This window comes from Erythrolamprus reginae, chromosome 2 (genome assembly GCF_031021105.1).
Source record: "Erythrolamprus reginae isolate rEryReg1 chromosome 2, rEryReg1.hap1, whole genome shotgun sequence".
NCBI classification, from domain to species: Eukaryota; Metazoa; Chordata; class Lepidosauria; order Squamata; family Dipsadidae; genus Erythrolamprus; species Erythrolamprus reginae.
In genome coordinates this window covers 32,482,980-32,508,493 of record NC_091951.1, presented here as the reverse complement: position 1 = coordinate 32,508,493, position 25,514 = coordinate 32,482,980, and the positions used below count along the sequence as shown (strand labels likewise).

Genomic DNA, 25,514 nt, shown 5'->3' with positions numbered 1-25,514 from the left:
GTCTTAGAATTATTATTATTATTATTATTATTATTATTATTATTATTATTTAGATTTGTATGCCGCCCTTCTCCAAAGACTCGGGGCAGCTCACAGAATACAAAAAACAACACAACAACAAATCTAATTAATTAAAAATTACTACTAAAATCCCATGTATACTAAAATCAGTCAGCCAACTCATTCACAACCACACATTACATCACATAAGCAGGGGAAGGGGCTTGATCTAATTGCCCCATGTCTGGTGACATAAATGAGTCTTGGGACTGTTGCGAAAGGCGAGGAGGGTGGGGGCAGTGCGAATCTCTGGAGGGAGCTGATTCCAGAGGGCCGGGGCCGCCAGAGAGAAGGCTCTTTCCCTGGGTCCCGCCAGACGACTTAGGACTGTTTGTAGTGTGTAAACATGATTTGTGTAATATTTTTTGTTTTGGTGGATGATGTCAGATTGATTGGTGCCGATCTGTGGGTGTTGCCATCTTTTTTCTATTTATTTTTTATTTTTTTAAATTCCTTCTGAGCATGTGCAGAAGTGAGTTCTGGCACTGTGCAGGTGGTCACCATCTTTTTTCCAGCTTTTTATATATTTTTAATTTTTTGTTACTGTGCATGCGTGCATATACCCACAAGTCAAGCCCACCAGCAGCAAGGTAAGTTGGAACCCACCCCGGCATACACACATGCATATATATGTATATATACATATATATGATGCAGATATGTATTTATCTTGTGTATATGTGTGTTTTTGTAGGTGTTTGGATAGATGTAACTTCCTCGTGACAGTAGGCAACAAAACCTATTTTTTTACTTGGGCCAGTGTACTCACAGTAAAAAAAATGACAATAAAATTGTTTTTTAATTCTCTTATTATATTGCCATGTTTTGCTCTGTGTAGAGTGGCTTCAAGATATGGTTTTAAAAAAAGAGTCAAAATGGCAGCCACAAAGGGCATGATGGAAGTTCCACCTACTTTTTAGCAAGCACCATCTTGTTTTTTTTTAAAAAAACTATGCTCTTCAGGCACGCCTGCTCCTGACCTGCCCATCACATTCTTCCATATCTACTTTGCCTTCAGGTTTTCTAGCCCTCAAGCCTGCCCTTATCTCTCAGATAGAACGTGGGGAAGAGCCGTGGCTGCCAGAAATCTCCATATTGGATGATGCAGAGATATCTAATACCAATGCAGGTAAATGTTTAGTAATCAAACTATTGAGCTATTTAATCTAGTAGTTATTTATTTATTTATATTTGTTTTAGAAAATTTATATTGCCGCCCACTCACCCATGTAAGCCACCTTGTGTAAGTACAAAATGATTAATTAAGTGATGTATTTTTTTGTTTTGTTATGTTCATATTCTTTTCTCTTTTTTTCTTTTTGTGTGTCTTACATTCTATGTTTTCAATGTTTTTGTTATGTTTTGTTTTTAATATAAATAATTCAATAATTTTTTTTTTTTTAAAGAAATTTTGGGGTCAACCGTGGTCATAAGGTAAATTGTATTTGTCTTTTATTCCACCAGATGATTCTGTGGAAAACGGCTTGTCTCCTCTGCTGCATGACAAATACTACAATGAGGCGCATCAGAACCACCTTGTGGGAAAGGAGTCCTTCCTGTGTGAGACTTGTGGGAACTCTTTTACTTGCTGGTCAGGCCCTGCAACGCCACAGGGAAAGCACACCGCAAAGAGACCTTATGAATGTATGGACTGTGAGGAACAGGCTCGGCGATCTTCTACCTTCATGGACCACTGGAGGATGAACGCAGAAGAAGAGGCCTACGAGTGCCTAGACTGCAGGGGGAGTTTCCCGTGGTCGTCTGCTCTTGTCACGCACTGTCAGGACAGGGTTGCCGATGGGCACCGCCACCACGTGTGTCTGGAATGCGGGAAGTGTTTTGGTCAAGCGTTGGGCCTTTTGAGCCACCAGAAGGTTCACCTCCAAGAGAAACAACACAAATGTTTGCAGTGCGGGGAACATTTTGCCGACCACCCGGCCTTCGTGAGGCACCAGAGAGCCCACACGGGCAAGAAACCCTACAAGTGCCTCCAGTGTGGGAAGTGTTTCGCGGACAGGTCCCACGTGGTAGCCCACCAGAGGATTCACAGAGGGATGAACCCATTCAAATGCTCCGAGTGCGGGGAGTGTTTCGACCAGCATTCGACCCTCGTGAGTCACTGGATGGTCCACACAGGAGAACAACCGTATGAGTGCCTGGAGTGCGGCAAATGTTTTCCGCGGCCCTCGTCTCTCGTGAAGCACTGCCGTATCCACACAGCCGAGAAACCTTACACCTGCTTGGAGTGTGGGAAGTTCTTTGCCCAGAGGTCAGGCCTGGTCAAACATCAGCGCATCCACACAGGAGAGAAGCCATACGTATGCTCGGAGTGTGGGAAACGCTTTGCGGACAGCTCCTCCCTCGCCAGGCACAAAAGGGTCCACACGGGGGAGAAACCTTACACCTGTTCCGAGTGCGGGAAACGCTTTTCAGACCGATCCAACGTCTTGGCTCACAAGAGGGTCCACACGGGAGAGAAACCTTACAAATGCCTGGAGTGTGGGAAGTGCTTCACTCACCGGTCGCACATAGTGAAACACCAGAAATTTCACGGGAAGGAGAAAGCCTTAAAATACCAACCACCCTTGGGAAAAGCTGCAGAAATATTACCGCATCCTAAAACCGTCAAACCTGAACTGTTCTGAGCCTTCTGAAGGACATATTTCCTGAACAGGGGTTTGATATCAATTACTCATAACCAGGGATACAAAATGTTAGTTCTTATTAATATCTCTGTTGTTTTAATATGTGTGACCCCTCCATTATTCTGCATTTTGGGGGATGTGGGGATAGTTTTTAAGGGGCAAAACGGATGCCTTAATTTTTGCAAAGGTTGTATGCTCTTGACCAAGACCTTTGCTATAATGCCAACCATGGAAATAAAATCAAATTTTATTTCCATGCCTGGCATAACATTTTCTGCATCGTAAAATTATATTTGATTTCCATTGAAAAGATCTTGGATTTGACAAAATACTGCAGTCACTCAGTGGCAAATAGTTTGACTGAATTCGTGGCTCCCAGATCTCAAATTACAGATAGTCCTTGCTTAGTGACTTAGTGACTGTCTCTATACAAAGCTAAAAGATATGAATAAAATACTATGGAGAGACTATTTATTTAAGTAAATTTAATTTGTTTGCTTCCTATCTTGACTTTGGGTAGCTTAATACATTAAAATAAAACAACAAAAAAGAATTTTGGTAGCATGATTAGTATTATGGAATAAACCCAGGAGCAAAACACAGCACACAGAGCCTTTAGATCAGTGTTTCCCAACTTTGGCAACTTGAAGATATTTGGACTTCAGCTCCCAGAATTCCCCAGAATTAACAGTGGTTTATATACAGAAATAGTGGCAGAGAGGTAGGCAAGCAGCAGGGGAGGATAGAGCAAGGAGAGGAAGGACTGACTGGGCGGCCTGACCACTACCCAATCACAGGATCAGCCTGCTGAAATAATAATAATTAATAATAATTTATTAGATTTGTATGCCGCCCCTCTCCAAGGACTTGGGGCGGCTCACCACAATAATAAAATACAATAATCAGCGGTACAAATCTAATATTAGTAAAACTGAAGTTAAAATCCCTTAATATTAAAAAAACAATACTACACAATCATACCATTCTCAAGTGCTATAATCAGCAAACGGGGGGGGGGATCAGTCCCCCCATGCCTGGCGACATAAGTGGGTCTTTAACATCTTGTGGAAGACAGGGAGGGTGGGGGCAATTCAAATCTCTGGAGTTGATTCCAGAGGGCAGGGGCCACCACAGAGAAGGCTCTTCCCCCGGGTCCCACCAGACGGCATTGTTTAGTCGATGGGACCCGCCAGACGGCCAACTCTGAGGGAGCTAATCAGCCGCTGGGACTTGTGCAGCAGAAGGCGGTCCCGTAGGTATTCTGGCCCGATGGCATGTAAGGCTTCATAGATGCAGAAGTAGCCAGCTGGAAGGACAAGACTCCAGCCGAGTAGGGCAATTGGAGGTGCCTGAGCAAAGGGAGCAGAGTGGAGTGGCATCCACAAAGAATGGACTGTAGCAGGGAAGGGGCCTGGATGGGTGGAAACGAGGGACCCTTTCAGGAGTTGAAACCAGTCAGTCAATCAATCAATCAATCAATCAATCAGAATGGAGCTGGTAGAGGCTTTGGAGGTCTTCTAGTCTAGCCCCCAGGTCAAGCAGGAGACCCTACATATATATATACACACACACAGGAGACTATACAATATAGGTTTGTGTCTATCTGTGTGTGTGTGTGTGTGTCATATTTTTGCTGATAATGGCAATCAAGGCAAATAAGCCCGAAATAGATTCATAGTAAAATCTATTTTGGGCTTATTTGCCTTGATTGCCTCTATACACAGACACAAAGACACACCATTTGAAAACCACAATTCACGAAGTGACCATAGTTCCCCACCTTTCCTTTTATCAGGATATATGGATCAATAATTGTTGGGGGGCACCCCTTGAGTGTTGGCTTCTCCCGTGTTTTTAAACCCACCCCCCTTTTTTTAACAGGATGCTAGGATCAATTGTAATTGATTGGGGTTCGTCCCAGGGAGGTTTGCTTCTCTCCAGCATTTAAAACAATTTTCCCCTTTAACGAGCTGGTTGGGCGAATAATAAACCGATTCGGGATCTGTCCCGTGAATCTTTGCTCCTTCCCAAGTTGTCCCTTTAAAAATACTGCAGTTGCCGGCGAAGTTAATCACAAGACCCACAATTCATTTCGGTTTCCACGCCTGGGCAGAGCCCCAAAGGTGCTCACCTGATTCGCAGGGAAAGGCGCGAAAGTAACTTTTGTCTTTCCTTCTGGAGACGGTGATGGCGTCCGTGGCGTCCCTGCAGGATTTCCTGGAAGAAGCCACATGCTCCATCTGCCTGGAGTATTTCCAGGACCCCGTGCTCATCCCGGAGTGCGGCCACAACTTCTGCCGGGGCTGCTTGACCCGCAGTTGGGAGACGTCGCAATCGGAGGCTTCCTGTCCCCAATGCAGACAGACCTTCGCGCCCCGCAGCGTCCTCCCCAACCGGCAGCTGTCGCGGATGGCTGAAGTAGCCAAGCGCTGCGGGGATCCTTGGGGCGAGGAAGGAGGGAGCTTCTGCCCGAAGCACCGGGAGCCCCACAAGCTCTTTTGCAAGGACCACGAGACCCTCATCTGTGTGGTCTGCGACCGATCCAAAGAGCACAAAGGCCACTCGGTGATCCCTGCGGAGGAGGCTTTCCCGGAATACCAGGTAGGAATTAGCCAGGAGGAATCGCTGCGGAGGGGCATCCAGAATCCTTTGTCTTCCTGGCAATCGTTAGATCTGTTTACTTCCTTTCTCTGTTGTCTGCAAACTGGATTTATCCTGGTGCAGACCATCACTCAGAAGCAGACAGGAGAGAAGATTCAAGAAACTTTTATTGAAGTACTTCAGCAAAAGGGTCTCAGCAGTTAAATAATAATAATAATAATAATAACAACAACAACAACAATAAATTATTATTATTATTATTATTATTATTATTATTTATTAGATTTGTATGCCACCCCTCTCCGAATACTCAGGTCGGCTCACAACATAACAGCAATACAATATAACTACAAGTCTAATATTAAAAAATTTAAAAAACTAATTTTATTTTATTTTTTTATTTTTTCCAATACACAATGAGGGTTTTAGTGGGGGGGTGTATGTATGTTTATGTATGTGTGTGTGTGTGTGTGTGTGTGTGTGTGTATATATATATATATATATATATATATATATGTCACATGTTTAAGCTGAATTTGAAAATTAAGGGAGACTAGGATAGATCTATTTCGGCCTTATTTTGGCCTTATCAGCTAGCCATACCCACTGGGACTTGAACCTGCAACCTTTGCCTTCTAAGGCAGAGAATTATCCTCTAGGCTACAGTATCCAATCCCTTCAGCTCTGTACCAGGGAAGGGTTACATTTTGTGTCGAATCACCCTGGTATATTGAAGGAACATCACACACACACACACACATATATATATATATATATATATGTGTGTGTGTGTGTGTGTGTGTGTGTGTGTGTGTACCACTGTACTATATATATATATATATAGTACAGTATATATATATATATATACACACATACATACATACACACACACACATACACACATACATACACACACACACACACATAGTAAAATACATGAAGGCTATAGAGGAGATACTCATAGTAAAATATATCTATGAAAGAATAGAAAAGAAGATATAGGAATAGAACATATCAATGAAAGAATAGAAGAAGAGATATAGGAATAGAAGAAAGGTATAGGAGAGCAATAGGACAGGGGACGGAAGGCAGTCTAGTGCACTTGTACTCGCCCCTTGCATTTACAATACATTGTTATAAAAAACGTATCTGCTACACAATCATACACAGTCCAACTGAACATAAACATAAAGGTCAAGGAGGAAAAAAGGAGGGGGGGAGATCAAAGGAGCCAAGACCCCAACCATATACAAAGATAAATTTGATACAGTTAAGATTAAGGTTCCTTGAATAACTCATTGGTTTCTTGAAGTGTTTTTTGTATTTCTTGTCCTGACCTTCTTTAAACTCCTTCATATCTTATACTAATAAGCTTTCTTTTCAAGGGGTTCCTGTTTTATAATAAGCTAGATGTTTATGCCTATGTGCCTTAGCTAGCATCATTCTAACTGGAATCCTCCTAATTTTCTTGTAATTTTCTTGTTGCTAGGCAGGAGTGTCCCCCCATTCCTTACTGGTCTTACTAAACTCATCTGCAATTTTCTGCCTCCGCCATTCCTTTAAAAAAAACTTCCCTAATTCCAACCTGAGACCTTCACCTCCTGCTTTATCCTTTGTGCCTGCAATTATTAGAAGACTGATTTACCACTTACAACCATTTTTTTAGTGACTGTTCAATGTCACCCCACAACTGAAAAAAGTATCTTATGACCATTTTCATACTTATAAGTTATGACCATTGTAGTATTCCTGGGGCCACTGATCAAAATTGGGATGCTTGGCAACCGGCATCTATTTATGATGGTTGCAGTGTCCCGGTCTTGCCTAGCAATGTAAATTTCCCTGTAGGGAGAAATAAGTTCCCTGTGCCAGCTCCCTTTCCACATTTGCTCTAGAGCCAAATTGTCATGGAGTCCTCCAAAATCTTGAGTGCAGACCCCGAAAAACACTCCTACTGGATAAGCCCAAAGTTTCATTTCTCACTGATGCTTCTGGGATGATTGCAACCAGGAGACTCAGGCAGCTCACGTTAGTGCCATTACAGGTAGACCTCAACTTAGAACTATTTGTTTAGTGACCATTTGAAGTTAAAACAGCAATAAAAGAACTGAAAGATAAGAAGGGCTCAGAGGATTACGAAATTTGGAATTTGTTTTACAATCAGTTGGAAAGGAGGAACAAAAACCAATAATAAATAAACAAAATATATAGGAATGTTAATGAGACTATATTTGTTGCGATTGAGTTGTAAAGAAAATATACTATTGGGAAAAAAATAGAGGAATATGTAAACCATACAAATTGTATAATTGTAAATCGTTGATATGAATTGCTGTAGGGGTTACACTGTATAGTCCAGTGATAGAAACATAGAAACATAGAAGTCTGACGGCAGAAAAAGACCTCATGGTCCATCTAGTCTGCCCTTATACTATTTTCTGTATTTTATCTTAGGATGGATATGTGTTTATCCCAGGCATGTTTAAATTCAGTTACTGTGGATTTAGCTACCACGCCTGCTGGAAGTTTGTAATGACGAACCTATGGCCCTAGCTCAGCTCCAATGTGCACATGTGTGCCAGCCAGCTGAGTTTTGGCCCGCACAGAGGTGTTTTTGGCTTCCAGAGAGCCTCGGGGTGGGGTGGGGGGTTACTCTCTCGAGGGAAACTTTTGTAGCCTGGGGAGGGAGAAATACAAACCTACTGGTCCCACCAGAATTTGGGAAACAGGCCGTTTCTCGCCTCCGGGGGGCGGGGGAAGGTGTGTTTGCCCTACCCAGGCATTGAATTATGGGTGTGGGCACTCACAAATGCACGATAGTATGCACACAAAAACTCTTTCGGCACACAAAGAAAAAAAGGTTCACCATCACTGGTATAGTCGTTAATGTGTATTTTTAATTTTTTTTCTGTATTCTTTTTTTTGTTTTTAATATAAATAATCTAATAATTTTTTTAAAGTGATGTAAAGTTTTTAACCCTTGTGATCATTGTAGGGATTCCGTGGTCACATGATCAAAATCTGGATGCTTGGCAATTGCCATGTACTTATGAAGAGTGAATATATGAGAGCTGAAGATTTTAAAAATTAAAGTTTTGTATATAAAAATATGTAGCCATTGTATGAACTTCCCTTTTGAGACTGATTAAAAGTGACCTTTGTAACACAAAGTATTGTAGGAACTTGGGAAAGATACCACACATAGATTAAACTACTATTGTTTGTGTTTCATCTTAAGAGACAGAAAACCAAAATACCTGCATGTAGCTTTTTAGATAAGGATAGGGGATAGGAGAAATGCACATATCAGGAGATGAACTTAATTTGTAACCCAGTATATCAGATTAGCTGACGTACCTGGGAGGGGTCTGTGTTAGGATATAACTAACCTGCATTTTGTTTCTGTAACTGTGCACCTCTAAGGGGGGGGGTCATCGTGCTTTGCAAACCGCTTGGGACATTAGCGAGATTACTGTGCCCAAATAAAACTTTGATTATTTCTTTTTAGGAATTTCAGCAAACAATATACACTGCTCAAAAAAATAAAGGGAACACTTAAACAACACAATATAGCTCCAAGTAAATCAAACTTCTGTGAAATCAAGCTGTCTACTTAGGAAGCAAAGCTGATTGACAATCAATTTCACACGCTGTTGTGCAAATGGAATAGTTGTGCAAATGAAATATTCAATGAGAATATTTCATTCATTCAGGTCTAGGATGTGTTATTTGAGGGCTCCCTTTATTTTTCTGAGCAGTATCCTATATCTTATAACTGGATTTTCCCTCCAATGTAATTCTTTACAGAAAAGAAACTCAAAACTTGTATTTTCTCTTCAGATCAAGGTTGAGGATTGCCTGAAGGCTCAGAAGGAGCAGAAAGAAAAAATATCTACATACAGAAGAAACACAGAGCAAACAGTGCAGGAAATGCTTGTAAGTATTGATCCAGGGGTGAGGGGCTTCTGAGCTACTAGGAAGGAGACCCCCTCCGCCATCTTTAATAATAGACAGCCTGTTTGTAAGTACAAAGTCTGACTTAAATGAAATTCAAGACGATATTAGAGCAGAGAACTTGTTCTTAACCTGGGGACTGAGATGTCACCACTCACTGAATGAGTCATAATTGGATTAAGACTCCCGTGTTTTATACAAAGGGTTTGGCTTGCTGAATAAATTAATAACAATAAAAATATGCCTTTTGCTTTTTCTGCTTCTTGTTCTAGGACATGATTAAAGACGTGAAAAAAACCGTAATGGCTGAATTCAGAGAGCTACAACTTTTGTTGGAAGCACAGGAGAAGCTCCTATTGACTAAAATGGAAGAGACAGAGAAGGATCTTATGGCAAGAGAGGAGAAGGGTTTGGCCAAGCACATGGAGGAACTCGGCTCCCTTGACGATCTCATCCGGGAGATAGAAGAGAAGCATCAGCAGCCAGCCAGCAAACTCTTACAGGTCAGGCAGGAAGTTGAGATCATAGAATCCTAGGGCTGGAAGGGACCTTGGAGGTCTTCTAGTAATCTAGTCTAATCCTGTGCCCAAGGCAGGAGGCCTTATACCATCCCGAAAAAATGTCCAAATTATTATTGGAATCATCCAGTGATTCAGTACCCAGAACTCTGTGAGGGAAGCTGTTTTGCTGATAAATACTTGTCACTCTCAGGAAATTATTCCTTATTTTTAGATTGGATCTTTTTATGAGGAGCTTCTACTCTTCACCTCTTGTTCTGCCCTCAAGTGCTACAGAGACTGAATTGATGCCCTTTTCCTTATCACAGCCTTTCAAGTATTGGAAGATGGCTGTCGTGTCTCCCCTAAGACTTCTCTTGGTTAGGCTGAGCATGCCGTGTTCCCTCAGCCATTCATTGTACAGTTTGGCCTCCAGAATCATTATCATCTTTATTGCTCCTCTCTGTCTCAGTATTTTTTTTTTGTATGATCTTGTATCAATGATGAAATGGAATTGACTGTTTTAGCCCCTCCACAGAATACTCTTTTTGACTCTTCTTTTTTTTCTTTTTCATAAATTTAATTAAAATTATAATAGTGAAAAGCGCAAATGGAAATAAAGAAAATGGGGAAATAGAGAAGGATAAGAAAGGGAAAGAAGTGTAGGATAAAGGGAAAAGGGAAGAAACGCATTGTCTTGCAACTTTTTTCCGTACAGTATAATACAAAATAATATTAAAGCCACAACTTTTATTTTTGAATGTTTAGCAATTATTAGCCAAGAAAAACAGATTAGTCTAATAAACAAAACAAGAAAAACAGATCAGTCTAATAAGCAAATCAAGCATTAAGAATTCATTGTTTTGTAACTTGACCACAAAGTTTAGACCCAACTTCCAAGTAGAACCATTGGGTAATATCTAATTAAAGCAGTCAATTTTTTTCTAGTTCCATCACTTTTCCCATCCATTCTTCTCTTGTGGAGATTGATATATCTTTCCATGTCTGCATGTAGATTTCTGGCTGCACTCAACCAAGTTCAAAATCTTTTTTTCAACTCCTGATTTAATAATCTTTTTTTCTTTCTATGGAAAAGAATGGTCACTAAATGAACTATTTAGTCAAGAACTACCTGTAATGGATTAAATTAGGTATACATACATAATGTAATTAAAAAAAAGCATGTCATGGGAAAAGCAAGAATACAAAGTTCTGGTCACCATCTCTGTATATTCTTCATAATTTGAGGTTCTTATCCCCTATTAGGGGATGTGGTTGTGGGTGTTATTTGTAGGATCTCCCCCTCTCCTTAATTTACAGGGCAAGGAGAAACACAAAGTATTATAACCGCTTGGACTTTCCAAATTGCTTTGATTCTGGAAGCATAAATGCAGGGGATTTTTCTATCCTGGTATTATGTTTATACATACATACATATCTGTAATTGTGCTGGATTCAACCAGTGTATATTTTTTCTTAAGCAAAAAAATAAAAACAATACTTCTCTAAAAGAAGTTGAACAGCTGGGAGGAAAAGAACAATGAGATTTTTAAAATTAAAATTACACTGGTACCTCTACCTAAGAACGCCTCTACTTACGAACTTTTCTAGATAAGAACCGGGTGTTCAAGATTTTTTTGCCTCTTCTCAAGAACCATTTTCCACTTACAAACCCGAGCCTCCAAAACTAACCAAAAAAGGCAGGGAGAAACCTCTGTGGGGCCTGTCTAGGAATCTCCTGGGAGTAAATAGGGCCGGAAAAGGCGGGGAGGAGGCTCTGTGGGGCCTGTCTAGGAATCTCCTGGGAGGAAATAGGGCCGGAAAAGGTGGGGAGAAGCCTCTGTGGGGCCTGTCTAGGAGTCTCCTGGGAGGAAATAGGGCTGGAAAAGGTGGGGAGAAGCCTCTGTGGGGCCTGCCTAGGAATCTCCTAGGAGAAAATAGGGCCGGAAAAGGCGGGGAGAAGGCTCTGTGGGGCCTCTAGGAATCTCCTTGGAGGAAATAGGGCTGGAAAAGGCGGGGAGAAGGCTCTGTGGGGCCTCTCTAGGAATCTCCTGGGAGGAAATAGGACTGGAAAAGGTGGGGAGAAGCCTCTGTGGGGCCTCTCTAGGAATCCCCTGGGTGGAAATAGGGCCGGAAAAGGTGGGGAGAAGCCTCTGTGGGACCTCTCTAGGAATCTCCTGGGAGGAAACGGTCTCCACTCTCCCTGCGGTTTCCCCAATTGCACGCATTATTTGCTTTTACATTGATCCCTATGGGACAAATTGCTTCTTGTTGCAAACTTTTCTACTTAACAACCTGGTCACAGAACGAATTAAGTTCTTAAGTAGAGGTACCACTGTATTTTGTGAATGTAAGAATTTAATTTTCTGCATAGGAATTTGCTCCTTTCAGTGCTTTGTCTCTTTATTTTTTAGGACATTGGAAGCATCTTGAAGAAGTAAGTAAATCCACCCTTTTCTTTACAGTCTCAGATCCTTAGCAGATCCTCCAGCAGTTTTCCTATTTTGGAAACGTCTGTTTGTATTTAAATGTAAAGACAACATACTGTATTTCAGGGCTTTTTAGACATTTCCTCAGATAACGTCAACACAATATAACAATATTTGATATAATCAATTTTTTATATTTATTTATTATTAGAGCTTATTTTTATTAAATTATTACAGTTGGTTTTACAGTTAGTTTGTTTCACAGTCACAGATGTTTAGATTGAATTTTGCCATTTTATCCACCCATTGAGTCTAAGCTCTTCCAAGCAATGTAAGTATCATAAATACATGCCAGTTGCCAAGCAAACAAATTGTGATTACAGAGACACTGTGATAGATGTTAAGTGCAAAAATGTTGTAAGTCATTTTTTTGACAACCATAGTAACTGTTAGCTAACAAATAGTCAGAAATTGAAGGTTACGTGTAAGTGCGATTTCATTGCATTACCTTAATCTATCAAGATCTGTTTGAACATTATATCCATTGTCTAATTACATGTGACACCCATGTTAGTCATTGGTCATCAGTCACTTGGTAAGATTCAATCCATTTCTTTGGCCAAGAGAGTCACAAGAATTTTCAAGAATATGGAGCCCAAAACTGAAACTTAGTTGCCGTTACTAGATCTCTCGTTTAACCTGATGAAGGTGGATAAGTGAAGTTCTGGATCGGGATCCACTGAGTTACCAGGTTGCCCATATTTGAATAGCTAGCCAGAGAAAATGTTAGCTGCTGCCAGTCAGAATTCAGACAAATAAAACTCAGAGTCTTTTCATTTAAGGTTAAAAGTGAATTTATCAAAATCAACTTGAAGCATCAGAAGCAAAGCAAAATCTGAAGAAAATGGCACGTAACCCACATACTAAAAAACCCCTTTCCACCCCCCTGTTGGGCATCCACCCAATCTCCATTGTCCAGACGCATCAGGTGGTCCAAGATGCTCCTCCCGGGCATCTCAGGAATTTGCCAGTCTAACGGTCTCGCCGACATCTGGGAAATAGAAACTTAACAAAACTTTTCACCTCCTGCACACTTTCCCAAACCCCCCTTTATTATCTACCCCTCCCCATCTCTATGACAACCAAGCAAACGACTAAAGCCTGGGAAACAGGACCTTCTCAGTCAACAGGAGTGCTGATTTACCACCAGCTTTACCAAGTACTTAGCAGCCAAGGACAGGACAACACAAGGAAACAACAATCAATGTTTTAATAGGTGGCCACCAACACCCCACGGAAGAATTAAAAGCTGCACACAACCAGACATCACATAAATACAATGTGCAGAATAGCCCAGTGCACACATTCGGGTGTGAAATAGAGAGGTTTCCTGAGGGACTTAAAGTCTGAAAGCTCAGACGACAAAACCTCTGGTGACCGACCCAGATTGGATGGTGTAGCTGGCTAATCCTCAAGCACCATTCGATGGTTTAGAAAGCTTCTATTGACAGGTTGATAACGGTTACAGGAACTGGGCATGGCTAGTCTAATGAAGAGAAGGGCCAGGGGAGACATGATATCAGCGTTCCAGTATTTCAGGGGCTGTAACAGAGAGGAGGGGGGTCAACCTGTTTTCCAAAGGACCTGAAGGCCAGACAAGGAATAGTGGATGGAAGAGATTCAACCTAGAAATAAGGAGACATTTCCTGACTGAGGAGAATGAACCTCTGGAACCGCTTGCCTTCAGACACTGTGAGAGCTTCATCACTGGCAGCTTTGAAGAAAAGATAGTGTAAGGCACTGATGGTGGCCCTATGGCACATGTGCTGGAGGTGGCACGCAGAGTCATAGATTAGATTAGATTAGATTTATTGGATTTATATGCCGCCCCTCTCCGCAGACTCGGGGCAGCTCACAACAATGGTAAAAAACAGTACATAGTAACAAATCTAATATTTAGCAATCTAAATTACAGTTTTAGGTTAAAAAGTCCAAAAAAAGAAACCCCAATACAGTAGTACCTCTAGATACGAGCTGCTCTACATGTGAGCATTTCAAGATACGAGCTAGGAGGGGAGAGACATTTCTGTTCTACTTCCGAGCTGAAATTCGGGATACGAGCCGAGCATCCACTAGGTGGCGCAAGAATCCTTGCTTTTGGTTATCTCGGAGGTGAAAAACAACTTGTTCCAGATACGAGTGCCTCCAGATACAAGCTCCCTTATGGAACAAATTATGCTCATATCTAGGGGTACTACTGTATATAAAAAACAAGCACACAATCAAATCATACACAAAAACTATATGGGCAAAAGGGAGATGTTTCAATTCCCCCATGCCTGACGACAGAGGTGGGTTTTAAGGAGTTTACAAAAGGCAAGGAGGGTGGGGGCAATCCTAATCTCTGAGGGGAGCTGGTTCCAGAGGGTCGGAGTCACCACAGAGAAGGCTCTTCCCCTGGGTCCTGCCAGACGACATTGTTTAGTCGACGGGACCTGGAGAAGGCCAACTCTGTGGGACCTAACCGGTCACTGGGATTCGTGCGGCAGAAGGCGGTCTTGCAGATATCTGAGGGTAGGTGAGGTATAGCCCTGTGTCAGCTCCAGCATACATGGGCATTCTGGCCAGCAGATTTCTGGCCTTGTTTTTTGACTCTTTTTGCTCTCCCAAAGCTTCAGGAAATCCTCCTGAACTCTAGGGATGGAGAAAAACGGGCCAACTGGAAGTCTGGAGACTTCACTGTGGCCTGTGCGCATGTACTGGGGAGGTTGTATGCATGTGTGGGTAGCAGCGTGGGGGTTGTGTGTATTGCATTATGAGTGTGGGCATGTGGATATACTGCCACACGCCCCTGCGTCCTTTTGTCACCTGAGCCAAAAAAAGGTTCACCATCACTGGTGTAAGGTCTCCTGCTTGGGTGGCGGTGTGTTGGTGGGTGGACTAGATGACCTTCCCACTCTTATTCTGTTATTTTGACTTGCCAGGTATCAGGCTAAGGAAACGTATGAGAATCCAGTGGATTTACTTCTAGAGCCGAAGTGGGCAATCTGGGATTACAGTGATGTCCTTGCACTTCTGAAAAGTGCCAAGAAAAAAATGAGAGGTAAAAAAGAGCCCCTGGGGTTTTACCCTGGATAAGATTTTGAGCATCCAAGAGAGATTCTGGCTCAGTCTGATTGTAAAACGAGACTTACCTGCAGGCTTTGTAGCCCAAATCCATATGCACTGATCACTGGGAAAGCAGAATAAGCTACCACTAAGTATAATGGAATATATACAGATAGTTCTTGACTTACGACCTCAGAGGAGCTGAAAATTTCTGTTGCTAAGCAAGTCAGTTACTAAGTGAGCAGTGCCTTATTTCATGAACTTTTTTGCCACAGTTATGCAGAAAATTCTGGCAGTGAAGTGATAAATGTGGTTGATAAATGAATCTGGCTTCCCCCATTGACCTTGCTTGTCAGAAGCTCTCAAGGAAGGTCAAAGAGGACAAACCTAGATGCTGCACCCATCGTAAATATAAGCTGGTTCCCAGCCCCTGAATTTTGGTCACGTGACTGGGGAGGCTCCAGCTGTCATAAGTGTGAGAATTGGTCATAAATCACTTTTTTCAGTGCTGCTGTAACTCCACTACACAAATAGTTGTAAGTTGAGAACTACCTGCCTATGGAATATACAGTAGAATGTACAGTATTTATACCCAATGGACTATGTATAACCACCAATGGCATTCTGGCTTCTGGTTTTCCATATTCCTTATTTCCTGATTTGAGTCCAAGGAAAGCACACCAAGAATGTACCGTGGTGCCTCTATTTAAGAATTTAATTTGTTCCGTGACCAGGTTCTTAATCAGAAACGTTCTTAGGTAGAAGCAATTTTTCTCATAGGAATCAATGTAAAAGCAAATAATGTGCGCAAACCCATTAGGAAAGAAATAAAAGCTCAGAATTTGGGTGGGAGGAGGAAGAGGAAGAAGAGGAGGAGGATAGTCGCTGCCGAAGGAAGAAGGTGATGTAAGGGGAATCAAAAAAATCCAAAATTTTAAGGCTTAAAAAAAAAAGGAGGGACTCTGAGGCAGCACCCAGAGAAAGGAAAACACTCCGTTCGCTCTAAGCTGCCCAGAGCGAAGGGAGCATTTCTTTTCTCTGGGCGTGGCAGAGGTTTATTCCCTCTCCAAGTGCCCAGAGAAAGGAAAACACTCCGTTCGCTCTAAGCTGCCCAGAGCGAAGGGAGCATTTCTTTTCTCTGGGCGTGGCAGAGGTTTATTCCCTCTCCAAGTGCCCAGAGAAAGGAAAACACTCCGTTCGCTCTAAGCTGCCCAGAGCGAAGGGAGCATTTCTTTTCTCTGGGCGTGGCAGAGGTTTATTCCTTCTCCAAGCACCCAGAGAAAGGAAAATGCTTTGTTCACTCTAGACTGCCAAAGCCTTCTTAAGCATCACCGAAAGGCTCCTCTGGCAGCCCAGAAAAGCCCAAGATGGCCAGGATTAAAGGGGGAATGGCAGGAAACTGCCCGGGCCTTCGTGCTGCTCTCAAATTTTCTAGGAAAATGATGCTGAATCCCTCCCTTTTCTTCCCCAGATACCCTGGAAAATGGACTTCAGCTACAGGAAGGTAAATATTACAATTTTAAGCTCTGTTCCAGTAATTATAAGAGAAACATGAGAATTAACAAAAAAGAAAAATATAGGATTAATTTTCCTAAACACTATGATGATAAAAACAATATATAATGACAAATCTAATAGTTAGAATCTAAAATAACAATAATACATTTAAAAAGTCTAAAAAACAAAAAAAAACCCAATATATAAAAACATACATACAGTCATATCATACACAAAAAATTACATAGGCAGGGGGAGATGTTTCAGTTCCCTCACGCTTGACGACAGAGGTGGGTTTTAAGGAGTTTACGAAAGGCAAGGAGGGTGGCGGCAGTTCTAATCTCTGGAGGGAGCTGATTCCAGAGGGTCGGAGCCGCCACAGAGAAGGCTCTTCCCCTGGGTCCCGCCAAACGACATTGTTTAGTTGATGGGACCCGGAAGAGACCAACTCTGTGGGGCCTAACCGGTCGCTGGGATTTGTGCGGCAGAAGGCGGTCTCGTAGATACCCTGGTCCGGTGCCATGAAGGGCTTTATAGGTGATGACCAACACTTTGAATTGTGACCCGAAACTGATCGGCAACCAATGCAGACTGCGGAGTGTTGGAGTAACATGGGCATATTTGGGGAAGCCCATGATTGCTCTCGCTGCTGCATTCTGCACGATCTGAAGTTTACGAACACTCTTCAAAGGTAGCACCATGTAGAGAGCGTTACAGTAGTCGAGCCTCGAGGTGATGAGGGCATGAGTGACTGTGAACAGTGACTCCCGATCCAGATAGGGCCGCAACTGGTGCACCAGGCGAACCTGGGCAAACGCCTCCCTCGCCACAGCTGAAAGATGTTTCTCTAATGTGCAAGACCCTCCCCTTTTCTCCATGCCTGTGATACCCTGAAGCTCATAGAGAAAAGGACGGAGCTTCCTCACATCCCATCCTGTGTCCCAAGTTATCTCTGGGGAATCCTTCCGACTCTGCAAGTTCAGAATTGAAACATGGCAGCGTTTTGCTCTGCCTGATCTTCTGGATTAATGCTCCTGGCAGAGTCCCTGTTCAACCTTGGCTGTCTCAGCAACTCATTGAAGACAAAGCCAACCACTCTTCTCTCCCAATCCCATTAATCTCATCTGCAAGATGGAAACTAAAGAGAATTGTGCCAGGAGGCTCAAAGAGGTGGAGCACTATGAAGGGTTTGAAGGACTTGGCCATAAGTCTTCAACCTTGGCCATTGTAAGCAATGTTCCCTCTAATTTTTTTCCGGAGTGGACAGAAAAGTCTGAGCGGCAGTCCCCTTGGGACTGGGCGGCATAGAAGTATCAATCAATCAATCCCTTCTTTTTTGTTAAAAGAAATTAATAATAAAACAAAAACAAAATCTATTACTATTAAAACTAAAGCAACCAGCAAAACCAAAAACATAACTATTAATAAAAACTGGTGAGGGCTGGGGGTTTTTTTCTCTGTTATTATTTAAGTGCTTTTACCATATGCTTTAAATCAAGAGTCACTTCTCTTTCCTGTCATTCTTTGCCTCAATCATTTTCTCATTTCTCTTTTTTCTCCTCTTTTTTTCTATCATTTCTCTCTTTCTCTCTTCCTTCCACTCTTCTCTCCCTCTCTTGCTTTCTCTCTCTCGCTTGCTTTCTTCCTCTCTCTCACTCTCTCTTCCTTACTATCTAGTCTCTCTCTCGCTTTCTTTCTCTCTCTCTCTTGCTTTCTTTCTCTCTTTCTCACTCTCTATCTCTCCCCTTTTGCTCTCTCTCTCTTTTTCTCACTTTCTGTCTCCCTCTCTCCTTTCTATCTCTCTCTCTCTCACACACACACACTTTCTCGTTTTCTTTCTCTCTCTCTTGCTTTGTTTCTCTCACACACACACTTGCTCTCTCTTGTTCTCTCTCTCTCTTGCTATCTCTCTTTCTCATTTTCTCTCCATCTTGCTCTATCTGTTGCTCTCTCTCTCTGTCTCTCTCTTGTTCTCTCTTTCTCTCTCTTCCTTTCTTCTCTGTGGAGGCAGGCGAAGGTTTTTCTTAGTTTGAATGTTCCAGGCGGGCTGGCAGGGGGATGGGGATGGCACGCAAGCCCGACATTCAAACTAAACTTCGCCCGCCTCCGCTGTGAGAAGAACACCTGCCCCGCCTCTCCTGCAGCCCCTTTGCTGACATCCGGGACGAAAGCGATCTCAGTGAAGGGACTGCGAGAGGGGTGGGGTGGGTGTTCCCAAAGTTTTCCGAGCGGCTAGCGGATGGATCAGGAGGATGAGAAGTTGCAGCCACCACCGCCACTGCAGCCACCGCTGCGGGAGGAGTCACGTCCCAAGGCGGGAAACGGGAGGAGAAAAATGGCGGATCGGGTGGAGGGGTGGGAGGCAGCAGCGAGAAGCCACGGGCGCGAGGGGGACAGAGGCGCTGAATTCCCCATCCAGCATGGCTGACCTGAAGGGCAATCAGCAGAGTGGTGACCACATAGGAGACTAGAGACTAAAGGAATTGACCAGTGGAGCCAAGAGATGAACCATTGAGCCTTGGAGCCAAGAACAGGACAAATAATTGATGGATCCTGAGGGTGTGCAGCTGAGTGGCAGGAGGACTGGCAGGTGGCCAAGGCAACCTAAGTGAATGGAATGAGAAAGCCAGATGTCAGAGGGATGACAAACAGGCTGGCAATTAACAGGAAGGGACTGAGAGAGGGGGAGAGCCTGAGTGCTTGGAAAAAGGGCTACAGAGGGTCCCTGGACACTGGCAGCCCCATCAGGGAATTCTGGGAGCTGAAGTCCACAAGTCTTACGATTGTCAGAGTTAGAGAACTCTTAACAAGGCCAAGCTTAGGTGATGTTTAAAGAAAAACAATGAGTCTTCCAGTCCTGGACGGGGTGTTTGGAAGCTGAACTCCCTTCACACAAGAGGGTTAAACTCTTGGAGGTGAAGACACACGAAAGGTCTCTAACTGAAGCTCTTCTTCCTCTCCATCCTTCCTTCCCTTCCCCCTTACAGAGAATGTAACTCTGGACCCAGGCACAGCCGATCCTAACAGCCTTCGAATCTCCGGAGATCGAAAAAGCATCGTAGGATTTCTGCTAGGTAGATCAGTATATATTACTTATGCTCAATGCCCCCAAAGATATGAATATAATCCTTTTGTCCTTGGCTGTCAGACGTTCTCAACTGGGAGACACTTCTGGGAGGTAATTGTAGGGGATGGAACAGAATGGGGTGTAGGGGTTGCCAAAAAGCCAAAGAATGCAACCGATATTTATGTGCCGAGAAGCTGCTGGCAGATTGGGCAATGGGAAGGGAAATACATGGCCAAGTCTCCATCAGAATGGTCTGATCTGGTCCTGACTGGGAGGCCCACAAGCATCCGAGTCTCTCTCAATTGCGAAGAAGGGAAACTGAAATTTTTTGATCCTGGGACATTAACTCTGCTCCATACATTCTCTGACGCTTCCTTGGCTGGAGAGACCCTTTGGCCCTGTTTCTATTTCACCAAAGACTCCCGCATGACCCTCCCCTAAAAAAGGGGACGTCCATAAGCAAAACTTTGGAAAAATCCCATTTGTCAAGCAGGGATCTCTGAAAGCCTTTAAAGCAGAGGTTCCTTAGCTTTTTACTACTTCAGCTTCCTTTGTTGTCTATTCTATTGCCTGAAGTTGTAGAGCCTTGGAAATTTAAGGAATGGGTCAATCAATCTAAGAAAGTCAGGTGTGCAATATAAGCTGGATAAGATGTAATGTCATTTGTTCAGGTGTATCAGTATTAAAGAAAGCTCATGTTACTGCCAACTTTATTTTGCGGATGAATCCAAACGAAGAAAAAAAAACTTTCACCTTCGCCTTATTGAAAAAAAAACCTTTCACTTAAAGCTTTCGCTGCGATCAAATCTTCTGTTTTTAAACGTGGAACGAAAAAAGAGTTTTTTTACCTTAGGTCTTTTTCTGTGATGTATTCCTTTTCAGTTGGAAAGGTTACGATAGTTTTACTTTCTTAAACTTTTTCTTGCTTCCCGCTGGGTGAGGGGAGAATGCGCTGGCCGAATCTTCCTAGGCAAGGAAGATCGGTTCTCCCTTCTCCGAAGCTGCGGGGTGAACCGCTGCCTCCGGAGCTTCAGCGACGGCTCCTCGGGCAGAGGGGAGCCCCCTGTTCTGGGATCGGGCCATCCGAGCCCGATCCGATCGCGATTTGCGACCTTCGGAGGGGTAGAAGGGATCTCGGGGCAGAGCGCTGCCAAAGAGATCCCGCTGCAGTCTCCTCCAGACCGGAAGTCGTTACTGCCAACTTTAGACGTCCATCACATTTATGTACCTTGCTCGCTCAGGAATTCTGGGAATTGAAGTGCCTATGTCATACAAGAGCCAACTTTGCCTATACTTGGTCTAACATATATACAGTATTGGGTAGAACTGAGTTAAGTATATTAGTCCGGTCCTCTAAAACCATCCCAATTTCTCATGCGGCCCCACGGCAAAATTAATTGCCCACCCCTGACCTAGAGCGAAGTATGGAAGTAGCCGGACTATCAAAGGATTTTTTATTTAACATTAAATGGATCTAAAAATCAACTAGAACCCATGAATTATACATTTGCTTTACTCTTGAAATTTTGGAATTAAAATCTGATCTTTGGAGATCTTCGAGTCTGCGGAGAGGGGCGGCATACAAATCCAATAAATAAATAAATTTTTTCATTCCATTTTGGAAGAGGTAGTAGGGGTTTTTTAGTTATTTTTTTTAGGAGAATACATGAAAAGGGGGAGCAAATATAGTGACTTAATTGTGTCTGTAAGAATAAGATGAAATTATTGTAATAAGGTTAAAGGAAATCAATGTGGAATTCAATTAGATGAAAATTTGGATATCTGGATGACAAAGTTAAAGGTCAAGGTTGGAGGGATATGATTAATACCAAAAATTAATTTGGAACTATTAATTTTTGGGGGGATAATTATATATGACTTACTAACTAAATACTGCTTTTATTGTAATCTGACTACAGTGGTACCTCATCATATGAACTTAATTGGTTCCAGGAGGAGGTTCGTAAGGTGAAAAGTTTGTAAGACGAAACAATGTTTCCCATAGGAATCAATGTAAAAGCAAATAATGCGTGCAAATCCTTCAGGAAAATCCCAAACTTTAGAAGGGAGGTGAACAGAGGGCAGGGAGGAGCAGCTAAAGGGGGCGGGTGGAAGAAGCAAGGCTAGGCTAAAGGGTGAGTGGAAAGGAAGAAAGGCAAGGGAGGCGCCCCTCCCTTTTCTTTCTTCAAAAGACACCCTTTCAGTGCCTGCAAACTTGGTGTTCTCCTAGTTATTTAAATGGAGTCTTTTCCTCCTCTAAGCCGCCCCTCCCTTTTCTTTCTTCAAAAGACACCCTTTCAGTGCCTGCAAATACGCTGTTCTAGTTATTTAAATGCAGTCTTTTCCCCCTCCAAGCCGCCCCTCCCTTTTCTTTCTTCAAAAAAGTGGGGGGGAAAGAAACCCTTTCATCCCAGCAGCAGCGGCTTGGGTTCGTAAGGTGAAAATAGTTCGGAAGAAGAGGCAAAAAAAATCTTAAACACCGGGTTCGTATCTTGAAAGGTTCGTTAGAAGAGGCGTTCGTAAGATGAGGTACCACTGTATTTTGAAATGTATGGAAAAATGTTGGTATGGAGGAATTTTTTTAAAAAAAAATTACCCTTAAAAAAAAAGTAAGGATTCTACCACCTGGAGATGCTGCCTCAAGGTCACTTGGTTGGAAAAAAACAATCCGAGGTAGCCCAAAACTAATTTCGATATTGAGATGGGTGTCAGATCCACTTTGATCTAGTGCAGTGTTTCCCAACCTTGGCCACTTGAAGATATTTGGACTTCAACTCCCAGAATTCCCCAGCCAGCGAATGCTGGCTGGGGAATTCTGGGAGTTGAAGTCCGAATATCTTCAAGTGGCCAAGGTTGGGAAACACTGATCTAGTGGTTAAGGCGCCAGGCTAGAAAGAGGAAAACTCAGAATTTAAGTCCTGCTATAGCCCTGAAAGCCAGTGGGTAACTGAGTCATTTTTTCTCAGAATTGTTGCGGGGGAAATAGGAGGAGGAGGAGGTTTAGGATATATTTGCCACCTTGAGTCATTTGTAAAAAAATAAATAATAAAGGGAGTGAAACTGAACTCTGATGTGGTGACTTTGATTGCTAACAGCACTTCTCTGGAAAATCTCAAAGCATCTAAGCAATTGAAAACTGACCAGCGTGATTAGACAGACAGACAGACAGACACAGACATAAAGGGATCCACCCCTTTACCAGCGGGTCGACCTTGGGAAGGCACAGGGTGCCGTAATTGCCGCGACAAAAAGAGTCAACAGAGAAAGTTTTTCTCGGGGTGAGACGACCCCGATTGAATCTGGATCGCTCCTTTTATTGTTTTTTTTACTTTTCATGACATGTGGTACAAAATAACCAATCCGCGAGCGCCACATGTAATAAGCCATCCCCCAGCTGCTGTCCAGTCATGCGCTTTACGAGGCAACCTCCTCATGACTTCCTTATAGATGATTATACGGAAGCTCTGTTACAGCGCTTCCGTTAGGTTGTGTGTGATTGGATGAAGAATGAAAGTAAGACATACATTTCCTTATATGGTAAGTTAATTCTGCGTTATGTCTTACTTACTTACTTACTTACTTACTTACTTACTTACTTACTTACTTACTTACTTACTATTTATTTATTGGATTTGTATGCCGCCCCTCTCCGTAGACTCGGGGCGGCTAACAACAATGATAAAAACAGCATGTAACAATCCAATTAATAAAACAACTAAAAACCCTTATAAAACCAAACATACACACAAACATACCATGCTTAACTTGTAATGGCCTAGGGGGAAGGAGTATCTTAAACCCCCCATGCCTGGCAGCATAAGCGAGTCTTGCGTAGTTTACGAAAGACAGGGAGGGTGGGGGCAGTTATAATCTCCGGGGGCGGTTGGTTCCAGAGGGCCGGGGCCGCCACCAAGAAGGCTCTTCCCCTGGGGCCCACCGAACGACATTGTTTAGTCAACGGGACCCGGAGAAGGCCAACTCTTTGGGACCTAACTGGTCGCTGGGATTCGTGCGGTAGCAGGCGGTTCCGGGGGTAATCTGGTCCAATGCCATGTAGGGCTTCTTACTTTTGTATCGAGTTATTTGTTTACCACGTGATCATGGACTCTAGCTTGTCGCCCTTATTTATTTATTAATTTATTCAATTTTTATGCCGCCCTTCTCCTTAGACTCAGGGCGGCTTACAACATGTTAGCAACAGCACTTTTTAAACAGAGCTAGGCTATTGCCCCCACAATCCGGGTCATTTTACCCACCTCGGAAGGATGGAAGGCTGAGTCAACCTTGAGCCGGTGATGAGATTTGAACCGCTGACCTTCAGATCTACAAGTCAGCTTCAGTGGCCTGCAGTACAGCACTCTACCTGCTGCGCCACTCCGGCTCCACTCTTCTGGACTCGCTGCCTCTCTTTTAGAGGAGGAATAAAGATTCTATGCAGCACCCACTAGGCTACAACACCGTCCTCCGGTAATGTCCTATCCTAGTGTTCAGTACCTAAGAACCTATGATTACAACACAGACAGACAGACACAGAGAGAGAGAGAGAGAGAGAGCATTGCATGAAGTCAATATATGGGGAACAGCCATTCATTCATTCATTCATTGAGTCCTTCGGGATTGGGCGGCAGAGAAGTCAAAATAAATAAGTTAGTAAGCAAGCAAGCAAGCAAGTAAGTAAATACATTCATAGATAGACAGACAGACAGACGATTTGTTGCACTGCCATATCTTCCCAGTTCAGAATAAACAGAATGAAAACAGCAATCATCTTCATATCCTCTCTAGGTGCTGAGAACAAGGAGCAAAAATGTTAGTCAATTTCTTCCCCTCCTGAATCCAGGAGTAAGAAAAATCTTCTCTGTTCACATTCTTGGAACTCTTTGTGCTGGATGTTGTCATTAAATAAGTGGTGCTTATTAGGATTTTCCTTGTGCCTTTGCCTTGTCTATTTCACAGATTTTTACCCAGGATGTAGATGGCAAATTGATCTGTATTAACAAACCATTCTAACTGAGCCTGTCAGCTGCCCTCTTATGCTTACTTGTGCTTCACTGTTACGCGGTGATAGACTTCCATGAAGGGGGGGGGGAGAGGGAAAGAAGGGGAGAATTATTGGGAAGATGAAAGTAAGGGTTGTACCACCTGGAGATGCTTTCCTCAAGGTCACTTGGCTGGAAGAAGGAGGGAGCTGCATGCCAAAGCTTGGACTGACCTTTATGAAAACATCTTTACATGAACATAGGGGTGGGCAATGAAAGACAGTTCAGAAAGCTAAGAACTACATTGCCTTAAACACGACCTAAGCATAGCCCATAAAATAGAAACATAGAAGTCTGACGGCAGAAAAAGACCTCATGGTCCATCTAGTCTGCCCTTATACTATTTTCTGTATTTTATCTTAGGATGGATATATGTTTATCCCAGGCATGTTTAAATTCAGTTACTGTGGATTTATCTACCACAAAATCATCTGCTTCAACGTCCTTCCTGTCAATGACTACTTCTGCTTCAACCACAACAACACATGACCACACAACAGATACAAACTGAAAGTAAACCGCCTCGACCCCACCCCCAAGTTGAATGTGCAGACAACATGTGAAATTGATTGTCAATCAGTGTCGTTTCCTAAGGGGGGGGACCTCATGAGTGTTGG

At 43.0% G+C, this 25,514-nt stretch overlaps 2 protein-coding genes across 2 annotated transcripts in view; both read left to right on the top strand.

Moving 5' to 3' along the window:
- Positions 1–3,175, top strand: part of LOC139160139 (zinc finger protein 420-like) — a 33,053-nt gene extending 29,878 nt beyond the window's left edge. Inside the window, exon 5 of the mRNA XM_070737705.1 lies at positions 1,935–3,175. Coding sequence (XP_070593806.1) covers positions 1,935–2,705 — 771 coding nt within the window. The 3' untranslated portion in view covers positions 2,706–3,175. The remainder of the gene's footprint in view (positions 1–1,934) is intronic.
- Positions 3,176–4,791: 1,616 nt separating this feature from the next.
- On the top strand, positions 4,792–20,566 carry LOC139158342 (E3 ubiquitin-protein ligase TRIM39-like). The gene is made up of 7 exons (XM_070735645.1): positions 4,792–5,306; positions 9,147–9,242; positions 9,533–9,763; positions 12,172–12,194; positions 15,171–15,289; positions 16,766–16,798; positions 19,779–20,566. Exons 1-7 carry the CDS (start codon positions 4,893–4,895, stop codon positions 20,297–20,299), a joined length of 1,437 nt encoding a protein of 478 aa, XP_070591746.1. The 5' UTR covers positions 4,792–4,892; the 3' UTR covers positions 20,300–20,566.
- The last annotated feature ends 4,948 nt before the right edge of the window (positions 20,567–25,514 follow it).

Excerpts from the sequence above, each read along its gene's own strand:
- LOC139158342 (XM_070735645.1), top strand. The coding sequence starts at position 4,893 with ATGGCGTCCGTGGCGTCCCTGCAGGATTTCCTGGAAGAAGCCACATGC. Across the intron at positions 9,764-12,171 it reads CAGCCAGCAAACTCTTACAG|GACATTGGAAGCATCTTGAA; the intron begins GTCAGGCAGGAA and ends TTTATTTTTTAG. Across the intron at positions 12,195-15,170 it reads ATTGGAAGCATCTTGAAGAA|GTATCAGGCTAAGGAAACGT; the intron begins GTAAGTAAATCC and ends TTGACTTGCCAG.